Below are 24,673 nucleotides of genomic sequence, written 5' to 3'. Positions count from 1 at the left end.
CTTGTCATTAGTTGCTGCATTGGCAGCACTGTTTCGAAACATGGCCGCATGGCGGCATGACAGCGGTCAATCTGATATATTGTCACAAAACAATTTAAATACATTTGTCCCTGTTAATTTTAAGACGATATTGGGTAATACAACAGAAGAAATAAATTTGGCAGAATTTAGCAAGAAAAACACGCATTCAAAAGTATGTAATCCTCTAATAAGTGGTCCTGAGTGTGCAGTGACGTCTGTAAGCGAAATAATCAACAACGACGAAATTGTTGAGTCTCATGAAGGATTTTCATCGTGAGTTATGAATTATGATTGTCACTTCATATTATAGATTAGTTCAAAGGGATTATAGCTTAAGTGCGCTTTTTATGCTATTTATTCCGCTATGAAACTATTATCCAATCAGCTGTTTGTCAATAATATTCCATCCCGCTCTCACCAAGGCTATTGTACACAAGTGGTCTTTTTCTCGTATATATCGTTTTTGGGCATTCTATTTTGGTACATTACCATCACGATGTGATGCGAATATCCTAAATTTGTTTTCTCCAATGAGTACTCTCTCAGGATCCTTGTGAAAGGTATGTTTTCTCATTATTTCGTTAACTGTAGTTAGTGGCTAATATAAAAATAGGTATTATATCTCGAACAATAACAAAAGGCACAAACACTCGATATCTGAATCGTAATTTTTTCCTTAAGTGACATATCTGGTAGATTAAGCAACAGTTTTCCTTTAAATAAAAACTGATGAAAGCATGTATGAAAACCGCAACATTTTGAAAGTAGATTTATTTATAAAAATGGGATTTTACTATCACTAGCACCTTTGAAAAGATATAAGGAAACTCCCTTTTATAATAATTATACTTATAGCATAAAAGTTATTTGTGACAGAATGAACTAATGAACAGCTTATGCTACCTGCTATTGCAAATAGTACTGATGAAAATTTGAAGCTAACAATTTGAATATTATAATTCCTTTTGAGGTAATATAATCTAATAACAAGTACTGTATATTGTATTGTTTGTGCAATTATATAGCTTGGAACAAGAAATTGCATATTGTAAAATCATTTTAGACACATAGAATAAAACTTAACACTTGGGTGTATAAGGTTTCATAGTTATGTGTTACAATAACCAATTTAGATAATGTGTATATAATATTGTTTCAGACACAATGAGTCGTCAGAAATGCCAAAGTGTAATATTGAAATGCCAAAATCAAATATGGAGAAAAACAAAAGGAAAACGGAAGACAATAGCGCACGGTACAAATGTGAATATGACGGGTGTGAAAGGACATACAGCACAGTCGGGAATCTGCGGACACACATGAAAACACACAAAGGTAATTAAAATACATATAAGCTGAGACAAAATGCCTTTACAGTACTTTGATAGTGAAAATTATGAGGTATTCTGTGTTATAAATATGTTTTCATGATAAATTCCCTGGCAGATAACAAGTTTACTTCAAGGTCATTATAGTTATAGATTACCCAATAATCATCAACATTTTCGTTAACAAATATTGACTTCCTTATTTTTTATTTTGTTATAAATTTGTTTTATTGCAAGTTCCATCAATAATTTAATTATTACTTTTTATACCTACAAAAAATAAAAACCCTGGAGTAAGACATTAAGTCAAGTCAGATTTCTACTGATTAATATAATTTTAGTTTTTTCCTTGTGTTCAGAGTGGTTGATATATCACTTGTTCCAGTCTATATTTTATAGTGCATTACCCATTAATGGTATATAACATTACATTCCCACACTGACAACATAATGAATTACCACTATTAATCAGAAGTTCTTTTGCCAATGCCTTATTGTTATTACAAGTTTTAATATTATTTTTTCCCTAAGCAGAAATATTGTAGCTTTACCAATATCTGTACATAATAAATGCACTATTGTACTTTACAGGTGAATACAGGTTCAAGTGTCCAATGCAATCATGTGAAAAAGCATTTCTCACATCATACAGTCTGAAAATTCATGTCAGGGCCCACACAAAAGCAAAACCTTTCATGTGCAACACTGGTGGATGCAGGAAAGCTTTCAATACACTTTACAGGTTAGTGAGAACTAATACATTTCCTTTATTCATTTCGCATTGATAATAATTTAATTAGAACTGAACACAATTTTATAGCATCCACTACATTGTAATAAGTCTTAAAATAACACAACCACAATCAGTAGAAGTATGTAAGTCATCACTCAAAATGTCTGCTTTGTTTCACACACCTTGTAGTATTATTTATGTTGATGTAGCTATAATTGTTACTGATGACTGACATGTGACTTTTCCAACGTTCATAGGGCATAATTTATATTGCTAATAAATCTTTCAATCCTCATATTTGTTTGTGTCTGTCCAAGCCAACATACACATGTATAAAAGTGTCTGCAGTTTGACGTATCTGAGAAGTTATGAGGTATTGCCATTTCCATCTAGTAATGCCAATGTAAGCTGTAAGGTGTTCAAGTACTTATTGTTATACTGAATATATACTCATATATCGTGTTTCTTATAGTGCTAACTGATCATGATGATGTATACATAAAATCTACTTCATTGTAGATTATCTTTTTAAATTGTGACAATTTTGATATTCTTTTATTACATCTACTATGTCAAAAAAAAGCTCTATTGAGATAAAAAGACAAAATCTAGATGTTCTAGTGTTTGCCAACAAACTTAATGTAATATAATATATTTTAAGTTCATAATCCTATAAATCTGTAAATTTCAAACAAAATACATAAATCGGAAACTTCAAGTGATTAATGTTGTTTGGGTATTTGCCAAAAAAGTGTAAATTATTAGAAGAGAGTATTTAATATATTTGTAACCTTAGAGTTTGCAAAATAATAGCTATAATTGCTTAGCAAATGTATCTTTTATTATTGCTTGTAAAAGTGCTTCAAAACATAATCATTATTAAAATTATATTGAGTCTATAAATATAATTAAAATGAGTAGGAAAACAAACATCGCTATTTATAAACTGTGCTTTTACAAATGAAAATAAAGTGGGAGTAATACTAGATTAAGAACTAGCATTTTCTACCACAATCTATATTTGCCGATGATGTAATGTGAAAGTATTAAATTTATTTATATCTAACTTTATTTCAATTTGTAGCAAGAGATGGAGTCATAATGTATTATTATCAATGTTGTTTTAAAGTCTAAACTATTACTAAGCTGAAGTAGTTATTTAATTTGTTTTGATCCTATATTGTTTAATTATATGTATATTATATACAGTTTAGACTGTTACTGTGACGGACAGTAAAAGTAATAAGCCATACCAAATAGTTTGAGGTGAAATTGAGTTTGTTTTCAGGCTGAGAGCACACCAAAGACTTCATAGTGGAGATACATTCAACTGTAAAGCTGATGGCTGTGCCAAGTTCTTTACAACACTCAGTGATCTCAAAAAACATATTCGTACCCACACACAAGAGCGACCATACAAGTGTGTAAATTTTTTAAATTATTACTTTGTTTTCTTGCAATAAAAAAATGAGATAAACAAGCCATTCTTTCAAGCCTTTAGATGTATTTAAAAAATACAAAGCACTGCTCATGTCACCATAACTGATTAATAAATGTTATGTTTCATAATTCAGTAAATATAATATTATTTGCCAGGTGTGGAATGCAGTGAATACAAAACTGGCACTCCTGTCGTTTTCCGTTTATTTGACGCTGAGCATTATTGTGCAATTTTTATATTGTGTAAAAAGTATTTTTTCCAATTTTCAATTCACTGATTTTGGATATCTATATTGCAATTGCAAATAGCTTACAGTTATTCGGTACAAAAAGTATTTATTACGTACGTTTATTTTTCAGATGCAGAACAGAGGGGTGCGGCAAATCGTTTACGGCGTCGCATCACCTGAAGGCGCACGGCCGCACGCACTCAGGCGCCCGCCCGCACGCATGCGCCGCTCCCGGTTGCGGACGACTGTTCTCTACAGCCACCAGTCTTCGAGCTCATGCTAAGAAACATCAGGTGAGTATCAACATTTTTATGTACGTTCTATGAAAGCTATATTCTTGTTTTAAAAAATGAAACATGATACAAAATGAACCTTACATTTTTATAGATTGACGCCGAGTCGGTGATCATACAAGTCTCGGAAGTCGCGCAGCCGATCCAACAGCCTCCTGCTGAATCCAATGTCCAATCGAAAACGAACGATTTAATGAATTGGGATGGACTATTAGAATCTTTCGGAAGAATAACAACTGAATCTAACTCAACAGATGGGAGCTTAGAAGATATAACAAGCGTTAGTAACGTAGACATAACAAAATTGCTTTTTGATGATGCCGTTAACAATACTAAAAATAACGAAGCTGAAAATCTTGCTGTAGATTACGATTTGGCAAATCTAACATTTTCTCCATTTCATAACGTTAAATCTGAGAAAAAAGAAGGCGACGATACGTGGGTTGATCTACAACGCACAGTGCCACTTGAGCCTGATGAAAATTACCCTATAAAAATGGAAGTAAAATCAAAAGCAATACAATTAGCTTTAGCAAATGAAATTGAATTACAAGCGCCGTGGGTTGACGTGAGTGCCCTGGCGGCTTCAATATCGGAAACTCCTGTGAGTATAAAGGAACAGACACCAGAAAGCATTTTTACATTAGCAACGTTTGTCCCGACGCACATGCAAAGCTATATAGACTTGAATACAGAAGTCGCTCCCACTGCAAACCTTATGACTCACACTTCCTTCGATCTGGACACTCCAAACGTTCTAGACGTTGGCGATAAAGTATTTAATGACAGTGAAATCGTTACAAATCTAGAACCCAATAAACTCGATCCGGATTTGGACTTATTTTTCAGATCCGATGACGACAGATCCCTAAATACACCCCCTCCATCAAAGGTGCAACATAAAATAGAAATCAATCCCGCAAACTCTGTGTTATTTAATACAGATTTAGATTTAGAAGATACATTGTTGTTTGACAATGAACCGCCTTCTGATATGTACGTTGTAAGAACTGAAAATATTTTCGGAAAAGAAATTGCAAAGAGGAATGCTTTGGAACAATTAGCTGCTGACGCCGGTATTTGTTCGTGTACGAATTGCAAATGCAATCCTTCAAAAGGAGAATGCAGAAACTGCAATAATGGTACAGCATCGGAGGAGACTAAAGGTTGTACGGAAGACACTTGCTCGTGTGTGAATTGTGAATGTGATCACGCTGCAATGAAATGCGCTGTCGGATGCGGACAGGCGACGGATACTAACCATAACACATTTTTACATTATCATCGACGGCATAACAACTCTAATCTAGAAGATTTAGGAATATTTACCCTCCATGAGTGTGATGAAGAGGCACCGAAGACTGCTCTTGACAGCATCAAATGTAGTTGCGATGATTCTAATAAAGATGCCACGTGCCATAGTACAGGTGAAAAAGGGGACGAGAGTTCCTGTTGCAGTAATAAGAAGTCCTGTTGTATTACAATTTGTTTTAAGAAACTCGACGCCTTCAAACAATTTCTCTCCGACAATGATCTGGTGCATGCTCTGAAATCGCACAATTTAACCACAACTTCATAACAATTTGCTTTACAACGCTGCATTTAACAATGTTCGGAAACATCGAATATGCTACATTACCAGCGCCCTGCTATAACTTTGCCAAACGTGATATTACGTTATGTTTTTAAGTTATATTGCTATGTATGTATTTATGTATTTGTTGTGTTTTTTGTCCACTGTGTGCAGTAATGTAGGATTTTTGTTTCGTAACAGTGTGCGTAGATCTGCGCGGTGATATTTTGTGCAATCATATTTTTAGAAAATGACATATATTATGAGATTTGAGAAGCCGACATTTAAAACAGTCCATTGAAAAATGAATTTTAGCTGTTACCAGCTAGTGCGTAAACATATTATAAACAATTCTCAATTTTATTACTGCACATAAAATAAAAAAAAAACAATTTAATTGTATTAAAGCAAAAATATAACATATAGTAATTTTGATATGAAGACCAAAATGCAAAGAAGCATGATACTATGTTTTGTGATGTTTTGCTACATTGACAAGCATATTGAGTTTATGTTGATGTTTTAAGTGACACATATGGCCGAAATAAGTTACAAAAATAAATGTCTTTGTTAGAATTTAACAAACCAAAAATAATTAAAACAAATTGTCGGCTTTATAATCCATGCTTTTAGTCAAGTTACTTATAAAAAGTTCATGCCAGTGAAACGTGCCATATAAAGAAAATAGTAGTTAGTGTACTTAAAAGATATCTTTTGATTACATTGTTGGTATTATGAATGTGGTGCTATTATAAACTGTTTATACGAAGTGCCTTATATGTTGTACTTACAATATACATGTTTTAAATATACATCTGTTATTTATATTTGTGAAGATTTTATAATAATATATTGATCTGCTATTTATGGTTTCTATTTTGAGAAATTAATGTGTTGAAATTCATATCTGTTTATCTAGTTTTATAATCCATGTCAATTATAGGATTTGTCAGTCTTCATGTACTTAAAAGTCAATTATAACTTCAACACAACTCAAATAAAATTGAAGTTCTCTACAAAAATAATAACTTGAGACTATGATTTTTATCACATATTAAATATTGTACTATATACACTTATTGAGTATTTTGTAAAATAAAACATACAGGAAATTGGTATATAAGCAAAACAAATAATAATGCTGTAAAATGTCTAGTCCATTTAACAAAATGAATAAATGCTTTATATTAAATAATTGTTTATTTCTTTAGTGACGAAATTTACAGTGTAAAATATTACTACAACACATTTAAATATTACATAGTATAATCAATTGCAAACCTATTTGCAGTAAATTTGACACAGAACATTGGTATGAAGTAATGTAAAAAAATCTATAAATATTGGGGAGAACAGTGATTCATTTATTTGAGTATTATATTTATTATAATATTACATCCTTGGAATAAACGGCCACAATTATAGCTATAAATATATAAAACTTACTAGAAATATCACTGTAACAGTGGGTTATACAACTTAGGCGTAAGAGATATAATTGGTTGTAGATACGCAAAAAGGATATAACCCACAGCATGGTCGAAAATGAGCCGAGTATGCCAAATTAGTTCTAGTCTATAAGGTCTATATTTTCCATTCTTAAAAAAAAATTTTGAACTTTCAATTACCGAAATATAAAATGAAATATCAATGAGCAAAAGTACGATTTAAACTTCAATCTGCACTATTTCAAAGCGTCATTTTGTGGGCTGGATCCTTTTTACGTATCTACATTCAATTAGCAAATATAGATATGCTTAAATCAGAACTTAAATAAAAACAATATTCAAATATGTTTACCAATTAATGTAACATACCTGAGAATTTTACATTAGAATGTCAAAGGTATGTGAAGTTTCCCAGCCTACATTAGGAGGCCAGCATGGTTGGTGGACTAAGGTCTAGACCCTCTTGGTATTAGACAAGTCTTGTGCACAGCAGTGGGACAGTGTATAGTACAAACTATAGGGCTGGTATTATTAGTATTATAATACTTAACAAGAAACCTTGACCAACCAAATACAAAATAAAGGTTACAAAACCCTATAAATACAAATATGCCAAATGCGCAACACATTCACGTTTTTAGACAATTATGGCTTCAAAATGCCTTGGAGTTAAATGTATATAAGATTTTATATCATGGAATAAATAATAAGAGATCCATAGTCAAAGATACATCATAGACATCAAACTCAGTTTTGAGGGTAAATTGAAGATGGGGACATATTGAATTAGTCCATAAGGTTAACAATGTTTACACTCATGTGTTTGATCTAACGTCGTTTCTTCTTATCATGCCGTCGGGCACGAGACATGGTCGCCCTGTGCCCTGGTGATGACTGTTCCGAGCTGCATTCATCACTGTCAGTGTAGGACTGAAATGATAAAATGAAAATATGGTTTTGTACTAAATCTACAATCCAGGCTTGAATTAACAGGAAAATACCGCAATAGTTGATAGTTTAAGTTAAATTTTTGTATCGAATTTTTCCATACATGCTAATCTCCAAAATCACCCAACCATTCCCATTTAAAAAAATTGTGACAGCTTAGTTACTTCCAGTTGAATCATAGAAAAACTTGGGACCCGATGGGTGGCACTTGCCAAGACCTATAAGATCGAACATAGTATACATATAATGGGATCTGTGGCTGGATGTCTCTTAGGCCTACTAGATATTATATACAAATAGGAATAATCACAGATTGTTCTTGAAATTAAGTATCCAATAATAGGCGAAAAATATATATGAATAGGAATGAAAATAATATCCTAAAAATGTACCTATTATTTGTGATTCATCAGGTCTATGATAAAATATGTGGAAAACCAATATTCAGTAAAAGTTAAGTAACATTAAATGTAAACAATCAAATATTTCGAAATGGTAATAAAAGTATACTTATCACAGAAAACTGTATCATACCTATAACTAAATGCCTGCAAAAATTATTTACCGGCTTTCGGCTACATATTTACAAACCTTTTCATATGGATGAGTTTCGCTTTGCTCATCCGTCAATGTAACACAGGCAAGCAGACAAAACAGTTGAAACGCAGCGCCGATGTACAAACCGTAGCGAATCACCGTATTCATCAAGTCTTCGGCAAATATCTCATTTGGAATCATTTCGAAGCGATCGATATTTTCAACACTTCACAAAGCCTATAGAATAAACCCATTTAATAGTTAAAGCTTATGTTAGTTCTTTTAAAAGTTATTTAAATCATAAAACAGATATTAATATTGATAGTACCTGTAATTTTATCAATAAAACGATCGTCTTTAATGTTTTTATGTTTTTTTATTACAATGCACCAGACAATGCATTGTCAATTACGGAATTTGACAACTGTGAACATGTGAACTGTCAAATATGTTGACAGTGTTGTCGTTATAAAATTACCTCAACCACTATACATACTGAAAAAATCTACTACACCAATCTAACCAAGGATTAGGTTGACGTCATAATTATGTCGTTGCACTACTGTTAATATAATATAATACCACACCAAAATTATTAGGAGTAAAATTAAATAGAATTTATCATACTATTCGATTATTAATAGTATTGAATTTAGAAACAAATTATTATATTTCTAATAAGGAGCCGCGTGTGCTGCGCACTGCCTTTTTCATTACAAATTAAAATGAAAAAACACCGCCCTGATGGCAAAAATATCCGAGATACTCTTATAATTAGCAATGGTTTTACTGTGAAAGTGTCTTTTAAAAATCCTTACAACTTCAGTACTGATTTATTTAATTTAGTCGATATTAGACATTACAATTTTACATTACATGACATTATTTTGTTTTAAATGCTAAGTAATAACATTCTTCTATCATCTTATATGCAACCACTGTTTATTTATCGGTGATTTTGCCAATATCGAGTAAGTAATATTAGCACATATAAAACAAGAAGAGAGTACAAAATCCCTAAGTTGACTTATAGTTTCCCAAATTATTATTGACAAAACTCTTGTATTAAAATTATTTCTTTTACTAGAAGGAAGTTAACTTGCCTGTTTCTGACTCATGTAAAATTTATTTGATAGTTATCGTATTAAACAATAATTAATGTAGATAGTACTCATTTTATTACCACTTATTAGGAAATTATATTAGAGTGTGACTTTCGAATTAGTTCGGCTTATAAATTTATGTGATAAATAATATTTACTCGAGTTGCGAAAAAGGCCCAGAAACGACTAAAGTAGAAGTTAAAGCGCAATATTGGCAACACTATTAACTGTTGTCAACTGATAAATTTGACATTCATTGTTTTTTTAATTGTTCGTTGTGGAAAGGCAAAGCTCGAAGTAGACATATTATAATTTTATGAAGTGCTATGAGCTATCGGTTGAATTATAATTGTAATATTGATTTTGTATAACCCTAATTTATTTATTTCTGTATTATAAAAATATAAGTATTATATAGGAAAATAGTCTGCAATATCCAAACTTTAACCTAAAGCAAAGTTTAGACTAGCAAGTTCTCGCAACAATATACTTATACCGCAAAAACTCCCAGATAGCAGTACTTCAATATTTAATACTCATGCGACTTGTTGCAAATCTTGCAAGCATCATAATTTGCAGAAGTCAGCTTACCGCAATGACATTGCTAGGAAGTTTTTGTAGAGCGAGCACCTGGCGGGAGCAAAAAAGGCTCGGCGGATTTCAATAACTTCTGCAAGGTTTTTGCTTATCTAAACCTTGCTTAATTTATAGTTTTATTAAAATATTTTATTTTAACATTAGTCAACAAGTAGGCCCGTAGGTAGTCCACATTTTGGTATATTAGTATATATAACCTGCTTAAATTACACAATAATAGGTATATTTTATAATATGTCCAATCTCGGTCAAATCGTATTGGATAATCTCACGTATATTGTTACTGAAACTGAAAATTAAACTTACGACATTCTAGCCCACAGTCTAAACCTATAGGCTGGCACTAAATTATAGAAATTGTAAATATTATTACTTATTTAATAAGCACTTACTTACGATGTACAACTTGTAAGAAAAAAGGCGCAGACACGCGTAGGTACAAGTCTACAGTATTCTCATTTCGCTATGCCTACTTTTATCGAAAGCTCTACACAGGAGAGCTATTTTTAAACTGCTCCTCGAATATTTTTTTTTATACTTTTAATACGTATATTGGTATGATAGGAATCTATCATAAGTTGATGAATTAGTAGGCACTTACAAGTCAAGACAGTAAAATACACATTTTGCAAGAATAGGGCAACCCATTTCATCGGCGTATAATATGTGGATTCGACCTCCAACCTGAATAATTATCTACTGCGTTTAATTAAAGCTGTTGAAATAAACATTTTTACTTGTTTTAAAAATTATATTAATATATATATATGGGCAAACATAGCAAGACGATACACATACAAACACATACGACGACACAGACCAAGACGTAATGAGTCTTATTGAATGATATCAAAATATTATAATTTCAAATTATTTAAATGGCATGTAATTTTTTGAAAAATTATATTATTTGTGAATGAATACTTTTAGTTTTAATAATTAATTCCCAATCAAGTTTTTGACCTACAGTATTAGCATTGCTGTGTGTGACCTGAATCTGTATAAAAATAAAAGGAAAACTATCATTATCTGCGACGACCGCTAGTTGGCGCTAGTAATAACAATAGCTGCGAAAGGCGCGGAAAAAGCGCGCGGGCGCCAAATTCAAATAATTCTTACCAATCATCATAAAATTTCCCTAAAATATTGATTAATCCACGTGTTTATCCAAGTACAATATTAACAATAAAACATGATAAAAGTACCCTATTTTGTATTACGTATTGTATTCCAGGGAGCGTTTTTGTGTGGTGATATGAAATCTAAAATTGACCAATAGAAATGTTTGGATTTTCCTACCTGCACTCTTATCAGACCACCCACTTCACCCACCTTCAGTGTAAACAAGGATTAGTCCTATTATCAATTTTATTATAGTCAGAAATTATTTTTATAGCGCCCATTGCGTTCGATACTGGACAAGTTGGAACAATTGTGTAAATATTGCCATTTTTTCTGTTTGATTATTTGTTTTAGGGTTTGAGGGCAAGGTTTAGTATTTATAGGTTTTTAATTTTGCACGTGCTGTTTTGTAAGCAGATAAATAAGTATAAATATAGAACGCGTAAGCGCAGCAAATGCACCCGCGCATTTTTTGCATCACAACTACACATATCAATACCTTACTTACTATGAATACTAGGATACAGATAATATTTGATAAATTTTACTTGTTTATTTATAAAATTTATCTCTGCTTCCAAGACTAAACAATGCAGTCGTGCAACTACTTCATCCACCTTACGTCGTAGTTATTTCTGGTCTAAGCTCTTAGTTTATATAAAACGAACATAATATGAGCAATCTGAAAAAATTCAGTTCGGTGTACACAGGTAGTTATAGTTTGAGTGTCTCTTTCAACCCGAAGTACTCACGCAAATTTTAATGTTTGGTCATGGCATCTTATTATCTTAGATATTCACCGGTCTCACATTGTCCCTAAACACTGATCACTAGAGGTACCTATAGAAGAGATGATCACATTATTTGAGCAAAATACCAAAGAGCTTACAAATGCAACGTAAATGAGGAACTGATTTTAGTAGCTAATCATTTTCAGATAATAATCCTCTACTTAACTCGATAAACATTCAGACTTCCAGAGGACGGTGGATTTGGAACTATCAACGAATGGAGGTGTAGGGTTGGACATCAGGAAATCTCAGCGATCATACAACACGCAGCAGCCAAACCGATTCACGGCAGTTTTCTAGTCACCATTTGTGTCGTCGTGTACTATTTCCAAATATTTCATAATCCAGCAATAAAGTAGAGCTACGAAACTTGATTTTATTAATTACTTAAAAGCATACCTATAAGATAAAATAATTATCAGCATACATCGATAGAATGGCATAGATTTTATCTTCAAGTAGGTAATAATTAAAAAAGGTTAACATGTAAATTTCAAGGAAGTCAAACACATTAACATGTCTCAAATGTATTTTTCTTAAGGTAGGCATAAGTTTTTCGGCGGGATAATATTATGAATAACTACTTTCTCCAAAGTCCAACAGCTATGTATCCATCTTAAACAGTGACTAACTTTCTTAACCGAAACCAATCGTGGATATCATTGTTGGTTGTAAAACAAAATACATACCTTAATAAAGTGTCTTTCATTTAAATAATATAGAAATATTTTATAAGATATCACATTTAATTATACGCTAAATACGATATTCTAGTAGGTAGATACAAAATATAATCACTTATTAAATTTATCTACAAATTTTAACTCTGAGCGTTGTATATAGTAATATATTCTTTTTACGATATTAAAAATTTACAGTGTCTATTATGGACTAAATAAAATATGAATTCCCGTGCATTAAAATCCATTTTAAAAATAAGAAAATAGCTTAAAGTCGATGAAACCCTAGTAAATCTTACAAATTAAGCTTAGTTCAACTTTTTCAATACAGTTCAGTATATTCCATTGCAAGTCCGTTTACATCGATGCACACATGTACATTCGTGGCTCACAATCAACTGATATGCGATTTTGTATCGTCTTCCCAAACACACTTATGTCATGAAATTATATTTGCAATGCAATACACTTTAATCGTAAGTTAAAATCACGCGCACAAACGGCGTATAAAATGCTTTTTATTGCAATGCTTATTGCGAAAAATTCAATATAGAACGTTATCAGGCATCTGTTCTTGGAGGTAAAATTCCCACGGGTTTATCTGTGGATTATTTGTTTTATTCTAATTATTATCAAAATCATGACATGTTTCTATTGAATTCATTGTTTACTTGCGCAACACTTACTTAGAACAGGTGTTATTACAAATACGTCTTTATTCTAAAATATATTGAATCTAAATAGTAATGTCAGTGTTACAGTAATTATGCAGTTTCTTAGTTCTATTGCGCTATTTTAAAATGCTACCTGGTTGGTAGGACGCTGTAGGTGCGTTTGCTGCAATCATGAATTAGGCAAGCGACCAATCAGTACACCTAACAAAAATTCAAGGTGCAAACAAAATCCTTCCAAAAAACAATAATTCCCCGATAGATTAACCGACTGTCTCTCATTGTAGACTGTTCGTAGTAACTTTGTAACTGTCTTACGACATGATTTTTAACGGATCTGCCCTTCACTTTGTAAAAATCGTATCACAAGACTCTATCGCAATTCCTATCCAATAATACTCAATGTAATAAGAAACTATACAAATCTTATACATCGATCGATCAAAATGACATACATATTTATTAAACTTTAGTGATAAGGTTTCTAATTTTACCTATATATTATAATACATACAATTTTATGAGCGATATGTATTTTATATCAGCATGCACTAATGATCAGAATAAATATTTGGTGGCCTTTACGCACAATGTAGATAGGTATGTTCTATTTTGCTTTTAAATAGTTGTAAAATTTATACAATAGAAAATTCTACAGACAACTTGAAAGAACATTGTCTAGTGTAAAGTTTTTATGTTTTATGGTAATCATTTATACATAAAAACAAACACAAACGTAAAGCAGTTCTGCTAATAATTTCGGTACATACTAGCATTTTATAAAAATATCATTGTTTATGAATAAAGCCAATAACATGACGTTAATCTCTTAAATATTAAAACATTTGTACAGAGTCTCTACTTAAATCTGGATACAAAAACGTGCAATACTCCATTGTGGGGAGGAGTTTTAAAATGTTAAAAAGCTTTGTTGTTAAGGGCTTATCCGTAAGGGTTGTAAATAATGACGCTGCAACTCTTTATGAAACTAAACGTTTGCCTTTAAAAGGGTTGACGTGTGTACGAGATTTTTTTTATAAAGTTGAAGATTACATGATTTGAATATTTTGTATTTTAACTTTAGACTAAATATTACGAAGATACTATCGTCGTTTTAAGAGTAAGCATTCTTGTACATATTGAAGTAATGATGTTGGCTGAAGATTATTCAACGGACCATCTTTGACTTCAACAGCAATCTAGTTGTAAATCAAATCCTAAGAAAGCACTCACAACCTGTACCGGAATGGTTTGGTTCAATTTAAAATAGCCTTATAAGTATAACTTATGTATATTCCGTAGGTATAAGTAAAGCGGCGCGAAAGTCTCATTACATAATATTTATTGAGGTTTTCAAAACAATTCTTTCTAATTGTATAATTAACACCCTATAGCCAATAATATTATATCAATTAAGATTTATATTAATAATCATTAGTCGCGGCTCCGCCCGCGTGAAAAGATTTTCCGGGATAAAACTCCCGCTTTATATATTTTCGTATAAAGAAATTTGCTTTAATATACGTATACATAGTATAAAAATAGCCTATAGCGCTCAGGGGCAATGTAGCTTCCTATTAGTGAAAAAAAATGAAATTGGTTTAGCGCATTGAAACAAACATTAAAATTCTTCAGCTTTATATATTATTATAGAGTACATATTATTATAATGATTATTATTAGGACAATAAAACAATTGTTTTGCCGTTGCTAACCCAAAGGCAAACATCTGTGTGTTTTGATAAGTCTGAAATAAGCAAATAATTATCACAGCGCTAGTGCGCGACGGGTTAAGTCCGCAAAATTATGCTCGGTGGCGAGCCGGTATTTTATACCCGCGTGGGGCGCGGACGCAGCTCTAAAAGGGTTGTTATGCATGGGGATGGGAAAATATATTATCGATATTGGTTGTGACCATTATTACATCAAATATTTCGTAAGGATATTCCGCTGTAGAACTGAAAATACGCTAATAGTGGTTCAGAAATTTCTATTTCAAAGAACGAATACACAATGCAATTTAGACTAACTTTATATAGAACTAACTCAGTCTGATGCCTAAGAAAAAAATATATTGCAAACAGTCACATGGTTTTTCTTTATAGAAGTTGGGTCAAACGGACAGCTGAATCATCTTATGACAAAGAAATTTACCGCCCTTTAATATGTACAATGCCAGAAAATTCTTGTGCACATTATTATGTTACATTTGTTTTTCGTGTCTATTTAAACACTAATCTTTACAATTTAATGAAAATAAATAAAAAATAATAGTTTAAAAAAACTAAAAAAACACGCTTTTATGGCTAATCGAACTAAAAAGGAGAAAATAATTTCTAAGTACAAAGAATTTATATTACAGTAGTAGAAGGTTGAAGGATCAATCATAGTTAAGTACCTCAAAATAAAATTATAATAAACTTGAAGTTATTAACAGAATAATTTAACTCAGAGTAAAAAGCGTGAGGTGCATTTAACTTCGTTTTCATAATTCTCCTCTTATAGATAGTAGCCAATAGAATGATTATAATACATACTATATCAAGCACCTGATATATTATTAATCCTGGCGGTCCTAATAAGGATAATGGGAAACACTTATCAAATTATTGCATTGTCATCGGTCCTTGATACGTGTGTAAAGTTTCAAATTAATCAGATTTCTGGAAATTGGTGAAAATTGAGCTCAAAGATTCCGTTACATACATACATAGATACAACCCAAGCTAATAAAAGCGTGTTAAAAATATTAATATTTGGTCTTTGATTCCCAAATCCAATGAGTTATCTGGGACTAAGATTATACAAAAACATCAACCTTAGCTTGTTTTATACTTCAAAAATTATCGACAAGGATCATCACTAGCTACATGCACATTGAAAATCACTACATTGAACCCTTCAAAGCGCGCCCATATACGAGAACATTATAATTCATTCATGGTCTCTCGAGCGTGCCGACTGCAAAGTAACTAAACGGCCCCCCGTACCCTACATTTTTATTATTTTAAACTGCACAGCTATATTAAGATTTATCGCCTTTTGCTTGTGGACACCTGTTTATTTGCTTTGGTAAAAAACTATTAGGAGCTTAGAATATCATGTGGGCAAAGTTGACGCGACAGTTATCACGTATTTTAGAGTGGTGATGCAAAAATTAACTAAATATTTTACCGCAAATGTGATTATAATTTTTGACTGCTTTATAAAGTGCTATGTTACTGGCAGCTAATAATGATTTCTAAAATCGTGATTGACATCGTTCAAGCAATCAGAATGCGATACATACATCGAGTTAAAACTACTTAAGATATTTTCGCAGTAAATAAGATTACAAATTGCAGGCATAAGTTACCTTTACCAAAAATCCTGAAGGGAACTAGGAGAATCTATAGCCTCTCTTGGACGTGTTTACTGTAAATAGTTAACTCTAGAACTTTATATTAAACCCCCTAGGAATCAAACTTACGTACTTGTTGCCTTAATCATGGATTTCGACAACGCTCTAAATCTATGTTATTCGCCAATGAAATATTTTTTCAACCCTTTACCGTGTGGTGCCGTGACGCAATTTGTCAATAATTCGCCAGTTTACACCGATGAACCGTGTCTTTTAACATTTTCCGTTGAAACGCCTCCTTGTGTGTTTGTTCGCGCCATCGGGTCCGAATTCCGTGACCGATTGTAGTATTTTGACGATGAAATAGAGCTTAATTTGTCTCTTTTACGGTCTATAATTTATTTTTATTTACTTTTCTTTCTTGCTCTGTCAGATTTTTTTAACCGACTTCAAAAAAGGAGGAGGTTACCAATACGACGTGTATTTTTTAATTTTTTTTAGCATTAAGTCATCTTGGTAGTCATACTGAAAATTACATAGGGCGAATAATATCACCTTATATTATAATATAAAATTAAATAGAAACATTATTACATAATATTAATAACATAAACTTTACAGTTTATAAATAAGTGTTTCCAACACAATCAAAAAGGTTCTTCCAAAATACAAATACGAGGGATTAAGAATGTCCTCCTTTTTTGTAAAGTAGGTTACAAAACGAAAACACAAAAAGTGTAAATAAAAAGCATACCCATGGGTACCATAAAAAGGTCACCAATATATCCGTAACTGATCAAATATTTATATGATTTATGGTATCCCAATAACTTTAAAGGGTTGACATAAAAAAAACATGTTGTACATTATAGCGTGGAATTGCAAGATGCGGAATAAAAGAATTGACTAACGGCCCTATAAAATTCATCTGTTAGGTGGGTAGACGGACTATTAGGGCACTTTCGGCTCCAATGTTCGCACAGATGATGCTGTACTCCTGAGTGTCGACATTGGGCCGTAAAACTGGTGAAACACGTTTTTCCCGCAAAAAAAACTTGAACAATGCAAAAAGAAACTTTTCTAACATATTCTTTGCTTGATTTTGTATTACTAACCGACTTCAAAAAAAGGAGGAGGTTATCAATTCGACGTGATTTTTTTTTTAACTAATTACCTTTTTTAAATATCGAAACAGCTACATTATGCTGTAAGAAAAAATACTACTTTCCGATAAATTAAAAGATAAAATAACATGTTGAGAAGTGTTTATAAAACCCAACTTTAATAACAGAATGATGCAAGATCTTAAGTTATTTTCATTTAGTTACTTAGGCACATAACATTATTGTCCTTACAGCATCTACAAAAGAATTTACGTGCTAAGATTTACACGAAGAATTTATTCAGAAACTAAGTGTCTACATGACCTCAATGTAGATGTTTAAATTCAGAACATTGCAAGTTGCAGTGCAAAATTTTCTTTGCTATCAATTAGTTATCAAGAAGTATTGTTTAAAACAAGTTGCAGCATCGCATCAATTATAGTACCTAGGCATGTAGGTTGAATCAAAATTGATTCTGGAGTGTTATGAATTTTCACTTTTGTAGGAGTGATAGGCGTGGCATGTCCTTCCCATTGGGCATGGGGTCATAAAACAGGGTGGTAGATCCGCCAGCCCACAGTCCGACGCACGCGCGCCGCCGCGAACCATGCTTAGTTAAATTATGTGTAATAGTGTTAATTATATGGTTGTGATTCCATAGATATTTTGGATTTAAATAAAATATAGAGTAAGTTTTTTTTTATATTTTTTCAATGTCATTTTTATTCCGCTTGCGTATCATCTGACCCAGAAGTAAAATAATTTTAGTTACCTAGTTAGACTAATTCTTAAATAACAACAAAATTGCCTATTGTTTTAGTATATACATTTACTTTTTTAATAAAAAAAAGAAAAATAGGGCACTAAGGAAAATTCGTTTGATTAAATTATTTTAGTAGGATTTCTTTTATCTACATATCTCACTCATAATTTATAGAACCTTTTCCATTTTCATGTTAGAAATCCACTATTTTATAAAAGACTGGCCTGAAGTTGGTTTCGCAAGGTTGGTTTCTTCTACTAACTGGTAGAAGTAATACGCTTAGGGCCTGTTTTACTAGTTTCAAATAAATTGTTATTGACAATTATCATATTTAACAGCTAATGTAGATAGTACTTATTTTCTTAGGTACTATTTATTTATAAGCATAGATTAGCGTGTGACTGTTTTATTTGGTCGACTAATATATGTGACGAATAACATTTACTAGAAGTTATAAAACAGGTCCTAAATAGGTTTTGTTTAACTTTTTTATATTGGCGTAATATCAAAGTTCTTAAAGATGTTTATAGGTGTTAACGCATGAACAATTAATTAAGCAGGTATATTTCGATAGGATTATTATATTTATCTCCGCACGTTGAAATTGTGCTAATTTGTGGAAAAAATAATTTGGCTAAAGCTAGATTTTGTTTAACTTATAACAAATATTAAGGGAAAAAAATTAAAGGCTCTACTCACATGAAAAGTCCTATAAATATTCGCGACTGGGACATAATAAAATCGCCTGGCTTATTATTACTGACTAAGCAAATTGTTGTAAAATTTTCAGATGTTTTTAAATCTAAAACAAAAAAAAATAAACGATTAAATATTAATATTATTATTTGCTATGTATTAAAAAAACAAGTAATTGCCGATAGGATATAATCTATCTATATATCTATACTTATAATAAATCTGTAGAGAGGTCAATTCTGTACATGAAATATATTTCCAAAATAACTATGAGGGGGTGATTAGGGATCGATACTGATGCCAAAAATGCAATTAGTAAAATTTTTGTCTGTCTGTCTGGCTGTCTGTCTGTCTGTATAACAGTTATAGAAACAAGAACTACTCGACGGATTTTAACGAAACTTGGTACAATTATTTTTCAAACTCCTGTGCTAGTTATAGTATACTTTTCATCACGCTACAATTAATAGGAGCAGAGCAGTGAAGGGAAATGTTGGGAAAACGGGAGAAGTTACTCCATTTTTTAGGCTTCCGTCGCGTGTGCAACCTTAATGGTTAAAGCTACATAGAAATCATGTATGACGGAAATGTTCTCCTTAAAATTATGTAAAAAATATCCCACGACAGCATATGTCTATCTTTTATGGTTGACTCACAATGACACGTGTAACTCCCGATAGCTTAGCAGTTCGAAGCTTTCTCATTATATTTGTTTACTAATCTTAGAACTATCGGTCCAAACTGAAAAATTCTTTTTGCGTTGGATAGCCCTTTATTCGTGGATTGCTATAGGCTATATATCATCACGCTATACCCAATAGGAGCGGAGCAGCAATGGCTAATCTCTGGAACTACCGGTCCAAACTGAAAAATTCTTTTTGCGTTGGATAGCCCTTTGTTCGTGGAGTGCTCTAAGTTATATATCATCACGCTATGACCAATAGGAGCAGAGCAGTAATGGCTAATCTTAGGAACTACCAGTTTGAACTGAAAAATTCGTTTTGTGTTGGATAGCCCTTTATTTGTGGGGCGCTATAGGCTGTATATCATCACGCTATGACCAATAGGAGCTGAGCAGTAATGAAACATGTTGCAAATATGGGCACAAATTATTAGTTTTGAGAGCTTCCGTTGCGTGCGCTGCGTAAACGGTTATAGTTATGCAACAATGATGTATGACGGGATTATTCCTCTTAAAAAGTTCTAAAAAAATATATTATAAAACAAAGTCCCCCACTGCATCCGTTTGCCTGAACGTCTTAAACTCAAAAACTACCCAACGTATTAAGATAAAATTTGGTATGGAGACAGTTTGAAACCGTGAGAAGAACATAGGCTCCCGGGAAACTACTACTTTTATAATGGAAAACTTTAGCCTGAAAAACTTTATAACGCGGGCGGAGCCGCGAGCAAAAGCTAGTGTAGAATAATGTCTGTGTACAGTATGACAAAGATTAAAAGTTTTGCTAATCAGACGTCGTGCAGACTCTAAATTGATTAAATTCAAAGTATATTAATAATAAGGAACGACACTCAGCCGAAAATATTCTAATGCTAAAAAAAAAAATATTATTGTCGATTTAAAAAAATAAAAAATATTTGTAACAGTTTCCAGATATTCAACAGCTGTACACAGTTTGATAGAAGTAATGCAAAAAGGACGCGTTTTGATATATTGAATCACAATCAACTAACAAAATTAACATATTTATTAGCCAAAAGTTAATATGTAATTAAATACTATAGAACACGCCACACTGCCGGCGGTAAACAGCAGGTCGCGTGCGCGACGCGTGCCGTGCAGGTGGCCACGCGTCGAGTGTTGCAAACCTAACTAACAATACTTCATTTTATTATACTTGTACACCAAATGGTTACTTCCTAGTTTAGTGAAGGAATGTCAACGAATGTAGAAGCATGAATAAAATTTCTAATAACATAGTTTCAACTTGTTTGCTTTTAGTGCTTATCAGGGTGCAACCAATGTTAATCTCGTGATGAATTCATTTACAGGAGCATGATATTATAAAGATGAACTCTACCATATCATGAGCCAAATGTTATTGCAATCATATTCTTCATATTGCCGACCCCGTCAGCCATAGAAATGTGACATTTTGTAGGAAATTCTAAAGCATACCATTTCTTCAAATTATGATTTCATAGTAAAAAAAAAAAATAAGTCAATCAATCAAAGAACTCAACCCCAGTGTTACAAAATCACTATTCCGGAAGTAGAAAGTGATAAAGTCCAACTGACTTACCGTTTCTGTCGGTCACGCGATTTGTAATTACAAAGGGTCACCTGTCCCTACCATGGAAATTGTATTAGGACAACAGGGGTGCGACTGACGAAATGGTAACAAGTCAAGTGGTAATGGTCTAACTTTGTGTGTAATAAAATAGCTGTAGAATGAAGTATTAGAAAAAATAAACATCTGAGATATATTTTAATATTTTATACGTATATTCCCTGGCTTCATGAATCAAATAAATCATGTTTTTTTTCTTCTTTTCAGATCTAGTCAAAATGTTCAGCACAGACTTCGATGACTATTGTGATTTCAACGATAGTATTTGTAGCAACGACTCCGGCTTCGAGAGGTCTTACAACGACACACTTACCACGACACCTACCACTCCTTTGAAGCAAGATCCGAGCGACCTGGGCATATCACTCACACCAGGTAAAGAGAGTCATGCAAGACGAAAACTCTTTAGTGAAGAATACGATTACCCTTTCAAAGACTCAATAGAAACTATAAAAGCTTTTGAAGAACATTTAAAACCAACAAACAACACGTCAACGCCAAAGAAAGAAAGAAAAGCAAAAGACCCAAATAAACCCAAAAGAAAGTATGCAAATGGAAAAAACAGAGTAACGCGATGCAAAAGTCCGACACAAATATTGAAAATAAAAAGAAATAGACGGATGAAAGCCAATGATAGAGAACGAAATAGGATGCACATGTTAAACGAAGCTCTTGATAGACTGAGATGTGTTTTACCCACATTCCCTGAAGATACAAAGTTAACCAAAATCGAAACGTTACGATTTGCTCACAATTATATTTTTGCACTAAGTCAAACTTTGGAATCTTTAGACAACATCAATTCAGGTCAAATTCCAGCAGACGGTCTAGCACTATCTTATGAAAAAATACAAAATTATTCCATAGCCGGAGAGAAAGTCACCAAAGATGCATTCAGAGACATGTTTTTCGTGCCGAACAAATCTGATTTTGATGAGACCAGGAATCATGGATGTGGAAAGCCCTTTACTAATGGAACTCATTTCATGCAAACTCCAGAAGGTGTACTTATCAGTGTCGGTAATGTCACAGTATCAGTTAACAATAAAGGTGGAAATTGCATAACTTCGACTACTGGTACAGGATTTTTCACACATCCTGCAACTTACGGTGACAACATGATACCAAATAACTACTATGGAAGACCGTATGGACCTTGTAACTACAATGAAACTTACTACGATACAGGGAACGGACAGGAAGAGTACTTTAATCAAAAGAACTACGAAATCTTCAAAAACGCTTTTGATGATGCCAAGAATAAACGTTACGGGAAAAATGACGATTATAGTTATGTAAAAAGTTCAAATTCATTGTTAGAATACAATCAAATGAGCAGTTTTAGTAATGTCAACGAATATACACAAAGTAATTATTATTACGAAGATCAAAGATTTTACAGAAATTCCTATAACAGGGTACAAACTGCTGTAAACGCTCAAATGTAGTGATGTAATAATAGTTTTGAATGTATGTAAAAAGAAAAGTAAGATAAAGCTTGAAATTGACATTTATAATGCAGATACCTATTTTAGTTATATCTGGTTTATAATGCAAGTATTTTAAATTTAGAACTCTGGAGAATATCATGATAATATTTATTTAGGAATATTCAGCAAAAATATATGATGTGATATAGCAAATTGTATGCAAATTCATAACTCTGTACTGTATACTAGTCTTGTAAAAAATATTTTGATAAGGCAAAAGCTTTATATTTAGGATATACAATACCAAAGACAATAAGCTAAATATAGAATTAGTCGGATTGTATTAACTAACTGCTAGTCATTTTTGTGAAATTATATTTTTTATATTTTCTTTTGAATATGTGTTTAAATATCCCTTAATACAACTGAAAATACAATCATACAAGAAAATCAATCAAAACAAAATCATACACGACTATAACACTGTTAAGACCTAGATGATTTATTTCTTTTTAATGTTATGGTAGTTGTGCAAATACATAAACATTATAGCTTATGTAGGTAGTTTTAAAATATTCCATCCATAAGTCTCTGGGATAGATATCAGATAGATATCTTAGCGTTACCAACTCACGAAGGTTTCTTAGAACATAAACACATTAGAACTTGATTTCAATAGTAATAGCTCGAGCAATCATTAACTAACCGTCACGAAGTCATAAAAGCTCGACTCCTGACACCAATTAAAACAGAAAGAGAGAAATGCACGCTTGATTTACCGCTCTGTAATAATACAAGTAAGGACCATGAATATAAATCAAATTTGAACAAAGACTGTTAAATAGTGAATAGTTGTGAATGCTCCCGCGCACCCCTGCTTTGGATAGGGCCTTTGTAATATCAGGCAGTTTTATTTAGCTTCTTAATTTTGAAATATAGACTTAACGCAATATTGGTATAAGGGTCAATATTGTGGTAAAGATAATATTGTGGAAAATGGGGGCACCCGTTCCGTATCTAGTTACTGACTCCAACTTTGTGTTTGCATTGGAAATTCGTTACGCCGTATATTGTTATGAACATCTATATTTGCTCCAATTATTTCGATATTTTTCTGCCGATATACAATTATTATTATTTCCATTTGGCCGCGGAACTTACCTTATTACAAAGTTTTTAAACCTTATACATTCGCATCAATAAGATAGGGAAGTAATATTCTTCCAAGCAAAACACGCTACTTGAGAGTTTTAACTAAGTGATTAATTATTTTATTATTATTATGTATATCAGTTTCAGCAGGACGACAAGAGAAAAGTGAAAAGCGACGTGAAGTGGACTGTTAGAAAAACTCAGGTATCCTATGGTTTGTGTGATTACCGAGAAACCCGTATCTAAAAATTCTTTTCTTTCTGTCAAGTCTTTTACAGTAAATTAATAATGAATATTTTTAGACCGATTGTAAGCTAAACATTATACCATACACATTTACCATCAAAGAATACTTGCACCCG

At 32.3% G+C, this 24,673-nt stretch overlaps 2 protein-coding genes and 1 long non-coding RNA gene across 4 annotated transcripts; 2 read left to right on the top strand and 1 right to left on the bottom strand.

Annotated features, from left to right (window-relative positions):
* The first annotated feature begins 16 nt into the window (after positions 1–16).
* LOC115445660 lies at positions 17–6,430 on the top strand. 2 transcript variants are annotated; one of them, XM_030172020.2, is made up of 6 exons: positions 17–294; positions 1,181–1,356; positions 1,941–2,091; positions 3,371–3,502; positions 3,883–4,045; positions 4,140–6,430. In XM_030172020.2, exons 1-6 carry the CDS (start codon positions 41–43, stop codon positions 5,622–5,624), a joined length of 2,361 nt encoding a protein of 786 aa, XP_030027880.1. In that variant the 5' UTR covers positions 17–40; the 3' UTR covers positions 5,625–6,430. The 2 variants fall into 2 exon arrangements, with proteins under 2 accessions (XP_030027880.1, XP_030027881.1); XM_030172021.2 differs by lacking the exon at positions 17–294 and adding an exon at positions 316–581.
* Positions 6,431–6,803: 373 nt separating this feature from the next.
* Positions 6,804–8,990, bottom strand: LOC115445676. The gene is made up of 3 exons (XR_003938841.2): positions 8,880–8,990; positions 8,606–8,788; positions 6,804–7,996 (listed from the first exon to the last, which is right to left on the bottom strand). It is a non-coding gene; the product is annotated as an uncharacterized LOC115445676 (long non-coding RNA).
* A 9,547-nt stretch (positions 8,991–18,537) lies between these two features.
* LOC115445683 (basic helix-loop-helix neural transcription factor TAP) lies at positions 18,538–23,462 on the top strand. Its single transcript, XM_030172054.2, has 2 exons — positions 18,538–18,646; positions 21,937–23,462. Exon 2 carries the CDS (start codon positions 21,948–21,950, stop codon positions 23,175–23,177), a length of 1,230 nt encoding a protein of 409 aa, XP_030027914.2. The 5' UTR covers positions 18,538–18,646; positions 21,937–21,947; the 3' UTR covers positions 23,178–23,462.
* The last annotated feature ends 1,211 nt before the right edge of the window (positions 23,463–24,673 follow it).

The sequence above is a fragment of the Manduca sexta genome, chromosome 26, assembly GCF_014839805.1.
Source record: "Manduca sexta isolate Smith_Timp_Sample1 chromosome 26, JHU_Msex_v1.0, whole genome shotgun sequence".
Taxonomy (NCBI): domain Eukaryota; kingdom Metazoa; phylum Arthropoda; class Insecta; order Lepidoptera; family Sphingidae; genus Manduca; species Manduca sexta.
The sequence above is the reverse complement of the archived record's forward strand: the minus strand, read 5'-3'. Positions and strand labels throughout refer to the sequence as shown.